The following is a 15,647-nucleotide window of genomic DNA, read 5'->3' as shown; positions in this document are numbered from 1 at the left end:
AACATATTATCACTTTTACTCAACGGATTATGTCACCCAATGGGGAACAACATTACTGACCGTAGACCATCTATCAACCAATCAGAGGCATAGTTGTTGACACGACTTGAGCGGTTACACTTTCGACAAAGAGAGTCGACAGCATAGCGAAGTTAACGAGCTTGTGGTAAACAGAAAGTCGGCGGGATTAAAATGAGGTTTTAAATAGTATCGCGGATTTGTTTGTCTCGTAAATTGTCATAAAATACAACATACGGGCTTTTCTTCTGGTTCGCTATTTTCTTACTTAGCTGACTTACTTGGTCACAATGCTAACTAGTTAGCTAATGCTAACGTTAGCTAACTCGAAAACAGAATTTTTATAGTGCAACGAAGTGGGACATCATCCTCTTTTGTCGTCCTGCCAAACAGCTTATAAACAAGAGGTCGGTATGTATGAGTGTGCAAACCTTTATTTCCTGACAATAGCTGTGGTTTAATTTGCCATCTGTCTGTAATGTAATGTGTCATCAAGCTTGGGTCACGTCGCTGTCCAGTTTCACTTACAGTTACTTGATTGTCAGGTTTCCTAAACCGACAGACTATGTAATGCTAATAGCTTCTTTGCTTGCCCAAGAATTAATGTGTTAATACGGGGCCCTAACTGGTGTGGGACATAAGGAACTCTGGATTATGGGCAGTGGTAGAAACGTCACTAAGTAACGTTACATTTACACAAGTACTCTACTTAAAGGGAAACTACACCTATTTTCAAAATTCATACATGTTTTTCGTATTGTCAAAGACAGTCCGAAATTATTAGTCAGCATAACCAACTCTTTTCCAAATCCGAAAACTGAGGGTTAAAACTCAAATTTATGATGTCATATGGTATAAATGGTGCATTCCATTTGTACTGGGAAGTCAGATTTTCAGAGTTCCCAGTTGGAAATTTCAACTGGAAGGCCCCCTTACATTGAATTTCTAATTCGGAATTCTGGAGGAACTTCACCAATCCCTACCTCGAAATCCAATATGGTTGCTCTGTGCATCAACAGTAGTGAAAACTGCAGTAACATACTGTTTATCAGCACTTCTGTATTATTTGTGTTTCACTAAAATAGTCTTACATTCAGTACTGTCCAATTTGTAATTTGTTTGTATGTGCAAAATACATTGTAATCTGATGTTATCAACAATGGCTAACCAGGCTTGAATTGGTATATCTTACAACATTAACTGTTTTCTGACTTGCACCGAAACTCATGCCCCTTTTATACTGCCAGATTTTCCGTGAATGTTGAGCCGTTTTGCCGGTAAACTGCAAGCGTTTAGACACACAGGGCCGGATTGGCGAGTTTATCCGAGGTGCCCAATTTTCCGCCTCGTAGGGTAGTCATATTGGCGGAACCATTTTTGTTTAAACAGACTGAGGCAGCTTTCCGCAACGGGAGGGGCTGTTGAAGACTTGTGGGAGGAGCTGTTGATGACGCCGCACGTGCGACCCACTGGCAGTGGATAAACAGGAAACAGCTGATAGCAGGAATTAGCGAGCAGCTAGTAGCAAGAGGGAAACTCAAACCTGACAGACACCGTAAAGATGAGCAACTAGGGAGACAAAGAATTGCGCGCCCTCCTTGTCCTCGCAAACGAAGAGGCCATTAACTGTCAGATGACGGGAACGGTGAAGAACAGGCCGACTTACAAGAGAATCGCCGAAGGACTGTCCAGCCGCGGCTTCCCTCCACATCACTGTTAACATCACACGCTGAGCTACACGTTTTGTTACTTGCTCACGTCCCCCATTGCCCCGATCACATCACAAGAGCAATACTTACTTCTCTGGTTTCTGGCTTTGACAGAGAGTTGCTTATGTTCACAAATATTGATTGAACTTTCCTTGTCCATGGAAATAGCATATTGGGTTCTGAATTTAGGTGGCATTCCCCTTTAAGTACAATATTGAGGTAATTGTATTGAGTATTAACGCTTCATTCTACTTTTCACTTTCACTCCACCACACTTTTAAAAGCCAATATTTTTCTATATACTCCATTCCATTTTTGTGACAGTCCTACTAGCAGATTTAGATTGTTATACATCAGTCATCAGCCATCAGTACTGTTGCAAACCCACCACATCCCTCATGTTCCACCAGAAAACTGCAAATTTTTACACTGTGTGATCTTCAGCATCCTACTGCTTATGTGACATCTTGTATTTTCAGTTGCCCTCATCAACATTCTCCCTGTTTGTATTTCAGTAAGCAGAAATTACCAACATTTTGCATGGCGGTGGCTTCTGCCTCGATGGCGGATAAGATCATAGTCCTTGATGATGATGATGACGATGAAGAGGAGAATCTTCCAAAGTCCTGCTCTGCCTCCACCTCATCCTCTCAACATCAAGCCAAAAGTGTCTCATCACTCAAAGCTCAGCAGCCTGCCCCTACCCACATTACCCAGTCACCTTTTGCCTCAGCGAAGAAGCATACGCATGTTCTTCAGGCAGAGAATCAGAGGTTGTTCACTGAGGTGAGCTTACATTAAGTGGCATAAGCCAAAGTGGCTGGGATATACTTGTATGAGTAAAAACTTGAGACAAATGTCAATTTCAAAGTATATTAGCATTTGGCCAGTAGCTGTACTATTCTTTAACACATACATTAATAATTAATATACACACTGGAATTACAAGCTCCCTTTTGAAGATGTCATGAATCCTATTCCAATGTGCTATTACCCTTTCGCTCTTCATTGCATTGATCTTTGTACCCAGCACCTGACTCCAGAAAGTTTTTGTAGATGTGCAAACATCCATCTTAATTATTGACAAAAGTATTACACTGAAGAGCTGTAACTATATTGACAATAAATTGAAACTGGGTGTGAACTGGAAAAACCTGAATCGCAATGTGCTGTTGCTGTATGTGTTCGTATTTTTCTTTTTCTTTCCTTGTTTCCCTAGTCTGTCACCATGCCTTCTCCGTTTTCATGTTTTCTTCTCTCCTTTCTCCCAGTTTGTGGAGTACTGCTCAGCTCTCACCCAGGACTGCCCGGAGGTCTTGACCTTCCTCCAAACCAAGCATGCCAAGGCCTCTCCGGACTATCTTTCATCCGTGGAGTTTAGGAACACCTTGGGAAGATGTTTGACTCGCGCTCAGGCCACCCGTTCCAAAACCTTTGTCTTCATCAATGAACTGTGCACTGCACTCAGGCAGCATGCAGCCAAGAAGAGGGTGATCCTCACCAAGGCTGAGCCTGGGCCTTCTACCTCAACATCAAGTTCTGTACAGGTTACCTCTGATATGGCAAAAGGGGAAGACGAGGCTAAAGTTCAGACGGATGAGAAAGAGAAAGGGGTGAAACCGACAGTGGAGGATGAGGAACCTTCCACCTCAGGGCTGCAGGAGGGCAATAATAAGGAGGTACAGGAAGCAGAGAGAAAGGCAAAGAGGGCATCCAGGAAACAGGTTAGTGTTGAACACTACTAAGCCTGACTATTTTTTTTTTTTTTTTTATAAAGCTGATTAGGGTTGCAACATTGTGAGCTTTTCACAGCACAATAATGAGCTCAGATAATATCACGTTTCATGGTATCACATTATATGGTATTACACAATTATTGTGATTATTTTTAGTTACAGTTACCCTTACAGCAGCCATGTCCAAAGTTCATCAGTCCATGGACTGATTTTTAACAGCCTATAGCTTGTCTTTCATAACATACCGTACTCTATGTGGCCCATAGTGAACAAGCAAGTTCACTATGTAATTTTTTCTGTTTACTTCATGATGGTAGGACTATCATACAGTTTGTAGACATGCACCAAGTAGGAATTATGCAGGTGGAATAATGTTTGCATGTTTACAGATGGTATATAAGCAAATGGCCAGTTACCTAGCAGCAGATATTTCCTGCTAGGTAGCACACATGACCACAGTAAAGACACGTAAAGTTGAAAGCGAGGGCTGCCTGCATTTGTCTCAGTTGAATTAATTTTTTTTTTTCTTTTTGTCGTCGTTGTTTGTTTTTTACTAATCTGTATGATTTGATGCGAGAGGCAGCTGACCCCTAAACGTTTTCGTGTTATCTAATCTGGCCCCTGTCCGAAAAAGTTTGGACACCCCCTGTCTTAAAGACAGTAAAGGAGTAAAAACAGAGGGGTGTTTTGTTTAAACAAACGCTTTATTATAATTGAGACATGGAACAATTTTTCTAAATAGAGGTTTGTGTAAAAAGTCTGACAAGCAGTCGAAGAGGAACGGAGATGTGCAGGTGAGATTCTAGTATGAAAAAGTTATAATCAGGTGGATAATGTAGGCTGAAGGAAAGGTTAAATGATCTTTAAACAAGGGTAGTAATTTGTGAGTATGCTCTTATTTCAGTCAGCTCACTGTGCAGCTTGTGATGATTTCTTTCTTGTTTTTAATGCCCACATAAAGACATTATAATCAGATTTTGATCAGTTCAACCTAATGCCATAATGCTATTAGTACCTCACTAAGATGTAATCCTCACCTGTTCTTACTTGTTAGCTTAGAAATTATTAATCAATTACAGCTAATTCTTCTGCCGTCTTTTTCCTTTTATCCTTGACATACAACTTGAGATATAAGCACAAACATCCAGGTTTATATGCCTAAATGTATGATGACAAGTCTGTGTTGGCAAACACCTGACCCTTCATATCTGTTGTCCATTTCTTTCAGATTGCGTACCTGGAGAACCTATTGAAAGTGTACAATGATGAGATCCACCGGCTGCAGCAGGCTGAGCTGAGCTTAGATGACCTGGGAAATGAGGAATCTTTATACATCCAGGAACACAAGCTCAAACGCAAGGTTTGGCTCGAGTTTGATGCAGCATGGGTGTCCACTGGTTATAAACACTGCTGAAAGCTGTAAAAAGAACCATTGGCTTATTCATGACAGCTAGTCTCACCTGTTTTTCCTGTTGTCATCTTCTCTTTCAGATGATGAAGATTTATGAAAAGCTGTGTGAACTGAAGAACTGCAACACACTAACAGGTCGAGTCATTGAGCAGAGGATCCGCTACAATAGCACTCGTTATCCTGAGATCAACAGGAAGGTGAGCTGCTAGTTGTTGGTTCAAACTGTTGCGGTGTTCTGGAAAGTAAGAGGTCGGGTAAAACTTTGTGTTTACTATTAGTGTTACTGGGTTGTTTTACCTGAGTCCTGCTTCCACCCAGGGCTACATGCAGACCTGACTCTGAAAGTTAGCACAGATAACAATCAGTATACAATTACTATATGATACCCGTTAACTCTAACCATATAGAAATCCCATAGTAAGTTTAAGTAGTGAATAGGCACGTCATGATGCCAGAAATGTAGTAGTCGTTACCAGTATCAGTGAAATTTACATTTTATTATTAATCCCTAATGATCTGCCTCCAATGCAAAGAACTGGTTAATGTGGGTTCATGAGATTTTTGTGGTTGAAGAAACCTTACGATATAGCCTACAATATACTGACATATTTCTCCTTCACTGTTGTTGTTGTTCAGCACTTGTACATGTAAGATTTGACAGTAAGTTCTCCATGGTAGGCCATTTGTCCAGTGCCTTGTCAAGCTTTGAAGCAAAGTGTAAATACACAGCGTTCCCATTGCAAAGAATTAAAAACATGAGCTGAGGTGGGGCATGTTGGTAGGTCTTCTTCTTCTTCCTCTTTTTCTTCTTCTTTTTTTCCCTCTTCCTCTTCTCCTTCCTCTTTTTCTTCTTCTCCATCATTGTCATCGGGCATTAAATAGCAGACTAGAACACTTGTAGGCGTATATGCTGCCCTGTCGGAGCTGGAAGAATTGCATCCCCAGTACCTACAGTACCGGACAAAAACAAGTATCATCACATTTTTGGAATGTTGGCATCGACTGGTACCAAAGTATCAGTTCTTGTGACATCCCTAATAATGAGCTCTTACCCCCTCAGGTATACCTTGAGCTCAGGAATATTCATTTTACGTAGGCTGCTGACCCTCCAAAAATTTCTCCAGGTTGTCCCTAGACTCCCTACCATCTACCATGTTGAATCTTGAGTGTAAAAACATTACAGCTAACCTCGATCTTGCATAAAGAGGATTATTATAATGATCATTATAAATCTTTTTTATTTAGGTTTTCACAAACATCTAGGTACAATACAAAGCAGAAAACCTAACAATAATTTGATATAAATCAGTACGATCTAGTGATGACCCAGGTAAAGTTATTTATATCATATTGTCAGTAGTTTAATCTTACATTTTTTTGAACCAGGAGGTTAGGCTGGGGGAGCTGTGTCATTCAGCATCATGTGGGTTATTCTGACATGCTCCTGATCTGATATCCTATGTTCCCTCTTCCTGTCAGATTGAACGTTTCATCAACAGCCCTGAGGCGCAGAGGAACCCTCCAGATTACCAAGACATCCTCCAGCAGGTGCTGCGCGCCAATGTGCGCCACAACCTGTGCCTGAGCCGAAAACAGCTAAACCAAATCGCCCAGGAGGCTTTCAGAGAGACAGGGAGCAGCCTACAGGAGAGACGTCACCTGGACCTGGTGTACAACTTCGGCTCATGGCTCACTGACCCCTACAAGCCTGGTAAGGCTACAGGCAGGAATATTAGTTTAGTTAACAAATAAACAGTAAATACATCACAAAATGAACCCTTATTCTGTTTTGGACCAAAGGGAACAAACCTTTTTGGGCACTTCAGTAACCATCCATTGTCCCATGCAGCATGCAAGTATGGAAATAATTGTTAAACCAACATGAAAATGCCTAGGACTTCATGGGTTTAGAGGTGGATAAATGTTGACACTTATTTTGGTCTGTTAAGGCCCAGACACACTAAACTGTTATTAACGAATTAGTGGCAGCAAAGGCTGACTGTTGCGTCACATCATGTCGCCTGCATCTTGGCCAAACAGTTGCCCCTAACACACCCCGAAGACTACATAAAATAGCCAACTAGCACATAAGTTCAGCGCCTGCGCAAGAAGAAATAACTCTCCGTACCAGCAGGCGGTGGTAGTCTGTATTCCTCATTCAAAAAGGGAAACCAGGAGACGGACAGGACGGATTCAAGATGCTAGTTAGCCAGTTAGCACATTACCAACACAACCCAATGTCAAAAGAACAAAGAATATTCACCATGCACTAGCATTTGATCTTATGCGCTCTTGAGCTGACCATTGGCTTGGTGGGTGTGGGCCCTTAGCAAATTCAAAAAGATAAAACATGTATAAAATACAATATATGTAAATAGAAACATGATTTGTACTGTTTAAAGAGCTAACCTGTCTTTAGATTTTAGAGCCTTCAATAAAAGTGTAAACAAAAAGAAGAGTAACAAAGCTCCTAATTGGTATTTCTTGCTTGAAGCTTATCTAACTCTAATTTATTGACCCCTCCGTTCTTGCTCTTGCCTGTTCCTCTGTTTTTTGTTATCATCAATCCCTCCTCTCACCTGCTGTTCCTCTCTTTTCTCCACCACCCTCTAAAGCTGCAGACCCAGCTCTGTCAGACCCCTCACTGCTGAGGCGGCTTCGGTCGAACAGAGAAGAGGCTCTGTCCCGTCTGGAGGAGGTCATCACCAAGTACGCCGTCAGACAAGAGGACACGGAGGAGCAGGAGAGGGCCAGACGACTGGAGAAAGACAAGGAGAAAGACAAGGAGAAAGAGGTATGACAGCATCTTGGGAGGGGGGAAAATCCTCACCGGCGTGTTCTGCTTTCAGTGTTTGATAGGCACGGGATGGGCTGCGCTTTAAGAAATTGTCCCATTTTTGTCTTCTTTTCTGGTGTGGAAGTCAGAGAGATGCCACACTGAAGCAAGGCAAGACTTGCACACAGAACAAAAAGTTGCAGAGCTGTACAGACAGTGAAAAAATGTGCATATAGTGCAAAAAGTGCAGACGTTTCAGTCCATGATTGGACTTTCCTCATATTTGTGTATAAAACACAAACGTCTTAGGTGACAGATCTTCCTGTCGACACATGAATACACCATAGTGGTACAATTGTTAAATCCATCTGAGATTTCAACTGCATTCCTTTGCAACAACATTGTATAAATGCTATATAGAAATAAACACTCCATAATATTTGCTTGATGGTGAATGGCCTCCCTCACAGCAAAAAAGATTTTCATATCTGTCAGAAATAAATGTAAACCAGTGGCTGCCATCAGATGAACAAAAAATGCATTGGGAAAATGGTCAGTCACTTGTAGTAAATGGCATAAAACTCATATGAAAGAACACTGCCTTGCTACTTCAAACAGCAAGACAACAGCCACTACTGATGGGGGTTGGAAAACAGGAATCTGAAATGTATCATAATAATTTTGTTGTTTTTGTTTCACTTAAATGAAAAGTGTTGCCTGGTGTGGGACCAACACCTGACTGTCTCTGACAGTTATTTATTAATTTATTTTTCATTCTTGTTCCATTTTTCATGCTCTCTTCCTCTGCCCCTGGCTATCTGGTCCTGTCTGACCCTCACACATTTTATTTTCAGGCCCACAGATCAGAAAATGGAGGAGAAAATAAAGAGGTGAATGGAGTGGCAGAGGAAGAAGAGGAGGAGGAGGAGGAGGATGATGACGAAGAAGATGAATCATCAGACCCAGACATTGAGGAAGAGATCCAGGCCAGCACTCAGCAGGATGGACCAGGTTAGAGCAGAGATATGAATTCAATTTTTTTCTTTTTGAAATGCGAAAGTGTTGATGGTGAAGCTATTGGTAAACAATGTCTACATATTTCTAAAACATAATTTGGTATAGTTTTCAACAAGTAATTATCTTCAAGATGGTTTGTTAAAGGGCTCTACAATTTCGGCTTGTGGGGACAGTAAATGCAAAGAACTCAAACTAAAGCAGAAGGTTATGAGTTGTGCCTACAGTATATTTCTGGAAGTAATAAAATAATAACATGGAGGCTCTGTAGTCTGAACCAAATCAGCAAAGACACATATATACTAGGGGTGGGGGAAAAGATTAATACAGCATAGTATCGCAATATTTTTGTGTGGCAGTATCATAGCGATGCAGCGATGCCAAGTGTCATTAAAATTAACATAGTACACAAAGTATACTTTTCTCAATTTCTTTTTCAGTCCAAAGATCCGTTTTGTTACAATGAAAATGACTGAGGTGAGATAAAAAAGACTTCAAACTTTATCTTATTAGATAAAATGGATGTTGACAAAATTATCCTTTGGGTTTATAATTAGCAGTTGAAAAAAAGGTAATAAATTGCAATGTATCGCAATAACCGTTTTCCATTACCTCTTGTGTCTGCGCCAAGTCAAGCTAAGCCACGCCGGTTGGTTTTTCCATTATCAGTTTAGAGATGCCGTGCCACACTGAGCTGCGCCAGAGATGGACCTTCTCTAGAGTAGGTCCAAAAGTTGGCCGCTCTCATGCAGGTAGTGGTGACGTCTCGCCAACAGCAACCAACCCCCTGTGACCCCCGTTGTGAAACAAGCCGTGTTTATTGTGAGACTTCACTCACCAGAGAGAAAGGCTTTTTAAAAGGTCTCTGTGTGTTCAGCTCTCAGTACTTTTGCAGCTTCTCACTGAATCTCTGTTGTTGGAGTTTAGTTTCTCTCCTGCAGCCTGTTTTCACTTCAGATATATGCTTTATTTTAGGGTTTTATGTTCACTCTGTTGTACTGGAAATGCAAAGCTCTGCAGTGCTAGGCTGGCCGCCCCAGCTGAACTAAATGAAGCCAATTCAGTCCACTGTAATGGAAAAAGGGTATCTGTCCCCACACTCAGCACCCTGCCCCCTGTGAAACACCCCAAGCCATAAAAGATGGCAAAATGCAGACGGTGGTCTGTCACACTTAAGACGCCCATGCAAGTGCAACAAAATACCTGCAAGCAAAAAGCCAATGCGAGTAATTTATTAATGTGGGTTGTGCAAAAAATGTACAGACAACAAAAATAAACACTCAATGAAATACAGTTCATTCAGATAACAAATGCTGCACTGGAACAGCAAACACTGGAGAATACTCCTTTAAAGGGACAGAGGAATTCCCTTGAGACAGCGAGAAGGGCAAAAATATTGATTTTTGTAACTATAAAGTACTTGAAGTGCGCACTATGCACTTTATATCTAGAAAAAATTAGAAGTATTGGATAAGGACTCTGTGTCGGCAGATACTCAGTATTAATTGATTTGGATTGTGAAAGGGGGCAAAAGCATTTGTTGGGACATTCCTATCCGTCACTATTACATTGTGCAATTAACAGTTACTCCATAATGATAAGTTAAAGGGAAAAAAAAGTCTCCTTCCACTTTGTGAATGTCTTATTTAGAATGCCTCCATTAGTGATGAATATCTCCTGGGCATCTCTGTGGCATATTTTCATTATGCACTTTCTTTCACTTGATTGGTAAAACCAACCAGGGTGCCAGAGACCTTGAGCAAAGATTTCATTACATTCATTTCCCACTTTCTATAGACGATGATGAGAACGAGGACGACGATGGCAACGAGGCAGAACCAGCCTTTGATGGTACCAACAAGGACGATCAGATGGATCAGTTGTCAGGAAGCGTTTCTGCAGAGCAGGAAGGCAGTGTGAAAGATCAGGATGAGGAGCCAGTCACAAGTGGGCTTAGTCCTCTTTCTGATGAAAGCAAGTCCCAACTGTCTGACATCCCGTCCCCTAGACAGAGCCCATGCCAATCACAATCAATGCAGACAGATGACCAGACAACATTGTCTAATGGTAACCATGCAGGATTAGAGGAGCCCGTGGATTCCTCCAATCAAGTTTCAGTTGTGCTGGTAAGCACCAGCAAAGTTAGAAAGGACCCTGCCTCACCGGCAGCAGCCAATGGGGTGTCTCAGCCCCTGTCGCCAGTGGTTATTGTAGAAAATCGTGACACACTGACTACCAATGGCACGTCACCGCCACCCAGCATCAGAGCCACAAGGAGCCAGAAGAGGAAGAGGGAGGACATAACATCAGAGAAGTCCCGAAATACAAAGCACATACTCATCGATGACAGGTACTGTAAGACTCTGTTGGTGGTAGATTAGGACATAAATCTATTTAATATTGTTATGGTAATATTTGAAATATAATGAACACATGTTCATGTATTTCTCATAGTAGGTATAAATCCATTTTAGTACACTTAATGCGCATGTATCGGTGTATTGACAATCTTGGAACCCATCCACTATTGGTCTGATGACGATTTAGCCTCTGGAGGCAATGACTATAATTTCAGGGGTTCTGGTGTAGCCAGCAGATATCCGGTTTTGTTAACTTAAACTTTAGTAATGAAGTTGCTCCGAGTCCTCCTGACTGTGCTCATTGTGTGTGAGCAAAACACTCATCAATTTAACCATTTCCAGACATCTGTATTTCTCGATTGATTTTCACCAAATAATGGACTTTGATCTGGTCTAGTTTTTATCCCTTAAATTAGTGCTGTGAACACCTTCTCTCACCTATGAACCGTTAGAGTAGGTTGAAAAAGTTTCTCAAACTCAGCCTGGGACTTCATAGTCAAGAAATGGCAAATCTGAATTTACAATGCCAGTTTTTAAGTTCTGCTTTAGGTCAAGGCTCACGTAAAATGTTAGGTGCAGCTCTAGTTCACTGAAGTTTTATCAGAGAAGTCTGTTTTTTGTTTTTTTTGTTGATCTACTTCTACCTCTTCACTTCTCTCCCCATGTTCTTGTCCCTCCATCCCACTCTATATCCACGCGCCCATTGTTCCCTCCTCAGTGAGACAGACATTCCTCTGGATATGGGCGTTTTCAGCTGCAATTCTCCACCGCAGGTAGAGTCAACCCGAGCAGACACTCCAACCCAGGAAATGGTCAGCAGCTCACAGTCGACACCGCCTCCCAAGAAAAACAAGGTGGGGGCACACAGAGAGATGAGAATCACTGGTGATCGTAGTGATGGTCAAAAGCTGGATCACAGTTAGGTTTCTAGATTGACAGAAAGGTTTTCAGAGTGTTCAGGTATGCAGATCATGTCTCTACATTTGTGAAACTGGTAAAATGGCACCTCCAAATTGAGTACTTGATCTAGTTTACAATTTTGTCGTCTTTTTTATTCAGAATTTAGATAAAGAATGTAAGACAAATCTTATTTCTCAGGTTTTTCATGAAGTATATGCAACAGTTGTTTCTCATCCGTATTGCAGTTATTAAAGCTACTGTATCGTGTTTTTTTCCCCCAACAGAGCATCATAATTATTGTTATGATCACTATTAGTTTTATTGTAAATAATAATAAGTAAATAAGTTCCCACCAAATTGAAGACCATTACGGTTAGAGGTCCACTACTTTTATACAGTGTATATCAACTACATTAGTCAATGTGATTTTCCAAAAGAATATATTTTTGTTTTTATCCTACATGACTGTTTCACTTGATGCTCGTATTTTGTTGTTTTCACAGATTTTTCACCACAAAAATCTAAAACAGTAGGAGCAAATTAGTTAAAACAGATTTTTACGCAGATTGAATGTTCCTGTCTGCCTCAAACAAACAAGGTCCTTTTTAAAGTGTGAACAGCTCAGAATATGCCTACAAAAAAACAAAAACGCACCTCAGTTAATGATTGTGCTCCAGACTTCCTCAAATTAAAAGCAGAATAAAATAGAATTTCATTTCTCACAAATGGTATATTTTATAAATAAAAATGATGAATATTAAATCTGATTCTATTATTACATATACATAGTACACATTTTCTAATCGTGCACCTTTTTTTTTTTTCCCAGGTCAATGTGGCCACCCAGTGTGACCCGGATGAAATAATTGTCCTGTCGGACTCTGAATGACCTCCCACTTTAATGCAAGATTCTTCCACATCTCACCTGTATTCTGGGACAGATTTCCTGAAAAGATCCGTTTCTAAGGACTGCCTTGTCTGCTATCTTGTAAGAAGAGGAAAAAGGCTAACATTACTGTTCTAAATGTGATCTAAACAGCCATTTGTGGCTGTGGAAGATGGGGAAAACTATGAATTTAGTACCTCACTTGATTACATATAACCAAGCCAAGACAGGTGTTTTTGTAAAAGACTTAAATAAAATAATTGTAACCTAACATTTTAAAGAAAGCTGTTTAATCAGGACATGTTTTTTTTGGAAAATCAAGGAGTCCTTCTCTTCTGCTATGTGTACCAGAAAATACAGCTGTATTTTTCTTTATCTAAGCAGAGAAACATTTGGGCTATTCCAAACTCAGAGATTAAAAAAGAAAAATCCTCTTGGGATGATTGTCCCTCCGTTCAAAGTTTTGTTAGTGTGGTTTGGGTTAGAAACCAGTGCCTAAAAACACGAACTGTGCAGCCGGACAGGTGGCCCAGACAGGGAGTTCTGTTTTCACAGACACATGACTGGCAAGGACTTACACTCACCACCAGTTTGTTTACATTTTTATATTTCAATTGCTTTTTTTTCCCCATAAAGGAGAGTGGGTAGTGGTGGTCTGAACAAAAGGAATTTTAGATGATTGTTTAACTTGCAATTTATGGTGTGTGCATCGAACCAGTGAACTGTGTGGTGGTTTGTACTCTACTGTTAGCTACGTGTGGACTGCAGCACTGACAGTGGGCAATGACACTTTAAAATGTTTTTATGTTTTCCCTCCAAACCTATTTCTATTGTCAGGTTTATAATAAAGAAAGTGACTATTTTTATTTATGTCTGCCGCTGGATCACTGAAGAGTTTCTAGATAGATATTGGATTGAATGCTGACAAAGCTAATACACAAGTGTTTGACGGATAAGGTTGACAATCTTCTATATTTTTCTTATAGTCAACATCCCATCAAAAGACCAAAACCATTGATGGATTGTTACCTGACACTGTAATCAAAGCCTGATAAATGTCATTCCTCTGTGCCACAGAGAGTGCTGCAGGAATGATCCTAAAATGTGGCAATGAGTCAGCATTTTTACACTCCCGGTTCCCTCGTCTTAAAATCAGTGGGTTTTTTAAATTTGAATACATTTTTGATTAGATGCCTGCAATAAGGTCTGTGATTAACACAAGCCTAAGTGTTTTGTTCTATGACATAAAATATGTCAGTAAATACTCCACTTATAAATGTTGAAGCTTCTCTGTGTATTAAAAACGTTAAAAAACTAAATTTCTGACCTATTTTTAAAGATTTAAGTCTTCAGTAGGAACCAGTGGGCTTGCTGCAGAGAGCAAGGTAACACAGTCAGACAATAGCAGGAGATGGACTACAACATTGTTGGTTTTGGTCTTTGCATAGAATTGTCGACATTAAGCCTTATCCTTTATGTAGCTATAGCACAAAAATGTTTCCTCATGATTCTGACAGGTCTGAAAGAGATGCATCTCAAACAGAATCTCTCCGTAACATTGATAATTTCTACCTTTGCCTCTGCCCAGCCCTGATAACTACATTTATTCATTTGGTCCTCGCAGTTTAACACCAAATCAAAACTCAGCACAGTAGCTATTCAAACAACGATCAAACCATGAATGCCTTTTTTACTGAGGCCAGTCCCGGCCCAGTCAAGGATCCTAAACACCTGAGCATTATGACAAGAAAGAAATTAAGTTTTATTCTGACACAAACAATGATTCACTTTAATACAAATAATCATTATTTTTTTACAGTTGTTGGTGCAGCTAATAGCTTTTTGTTCTCTCCTGTCAATACACTGGGTACTCAGATACATTAAGCCATCAGAAAGGAAATTTCTGCATCCCTGCTGTTGTTTTGAATACAGTGATGCACTTTAGATCTCTAGCATTTGATAAGTAAGGTTTTTTTTGTGAGTAGTATGTATTGCGTTCATTATTATAACTAGCTGTCTGGCTGGTCCCTGTGTAAAACAAGTATTAGTATGTTGATGGAAGAGTGTTGGTGAAATCTCTCAACTTTTTATCCCGACAACAACCCCCATTTTTGTCTTTTCTTCCTGAATCCCCTGAATTTTTATTTAATTTTACCACACAGGTTGAAATTATATTTTGGGGTAATAGTCTTTTCAGAGTGCAGATCTGGAATGTAGTTACAGTAGGTAAGATCTGCCAGGCCTTATGTATGCAGAGGGGTGATCCATCATTCACTGTGAATTTTTTCTTTTTCATTTTTGATAAATAAATTATACATTTTATATGTACAGCCTCTGTGTTGCTGATTTTTACTTGTTCTTTAACTAAATATATGGCAAACATTTTTATTGTATGAAAAGAATTCTGCAAAGGCTGCAGGTTATTTTAGTTGAATGTCAAATATTGGTAAAAAGTCAGTTTTCCATTGCTGCGTCTCAAATCAGATACTTTTCCACACTCACATGTAGTGCACTGCGTACACTATCTACTTGCATTTTATGCAAATTTTAACAGAATGATTGTGTCTCAAAGCAAACAGCCAATGCACACTTTTCAGGAATGACAATCGCAAGATCTGGCAGCTTTTCTTTCTCTACTCGGCGAATTGCAACCAGGCAGAGCATATGTGCAACACTCATCAAACGTGTTACTTGCTAAAATACATGCTTGCTTTGTGTGTTTGTGTGCTTAGTTTCTATATTTATTAATTTACTTATTGTATTAAAAAAAAAATTAAGAAGCTGGTACAGCACATCACCATATCTTTAGATGTCCATGGCTGATAATGGCTGGCTCC

General features: G+C 40.2%; 1 protein-coding gene across 2 annotated transcripts; it reads left to right on the top strand.

The window, feature by feature from the left end:
• Positions 1-99: 99 nt before the first annotated feature.
• On the top strand, positions 100-13,676 carry daxx (death-domain associated protein). 2 transcript variants are annotated; one of them, XM_050034549.1, is made up of 11 exons: positions 100-425; positions 2,243-2,513; positions 2,999-3,451; positions 4,692-4,823; positions 4,955-5,071; positions 6,354-6,585; positions 7,490-7,668; positions 8,505-8,661; positions 10,462-11,014; positions 11,743-11,878; positions 12,754-13,676. In XM_050034549.1, exons 2-11 carry the CDS (start codon positions 2,268-2,270, stop codon positions 12,811-12,813), a joined length of 2,265 nt encoding a protein of 754 aa, XP_049890506.1. In that variant the 5' UTR covers positions 100-425; positions 2,243-2,267; the 3' UTR covers positions 12,814-13,676. The 2 variants fall into 2 exon arrangements, with proteins under 2 accessions (XP_049890506.1, XP_049890507.1); XM_050034550.1 differs by having other exon boundaries at positions 100-429.
• The last annotated feature ends 1,971 nt before the right edge of the window (positions 13,677-15,647 follow it).

The sequence above is a fragment of the Epinephelus moara genome, chromosome 22, assembly GCF_006386435.1.
Source record: "Epinephelus moara isolate mb chromosome 22, YSFRI_EMoa_1.0, whole genome shotgun sequence".
In the NCBI taxonomy this organism is placed as follows: Eukaryota; Metazoa; Chordata; class Actinopteri; order Perciformes; family Serranidae; genus Epinephelus; species Epinephelus moara.
The sequence above is the reverse complement of the archived record's forward strand: the minus strand, read 5'-3'. Positions and strand labels throughout refer to the sequence as shown.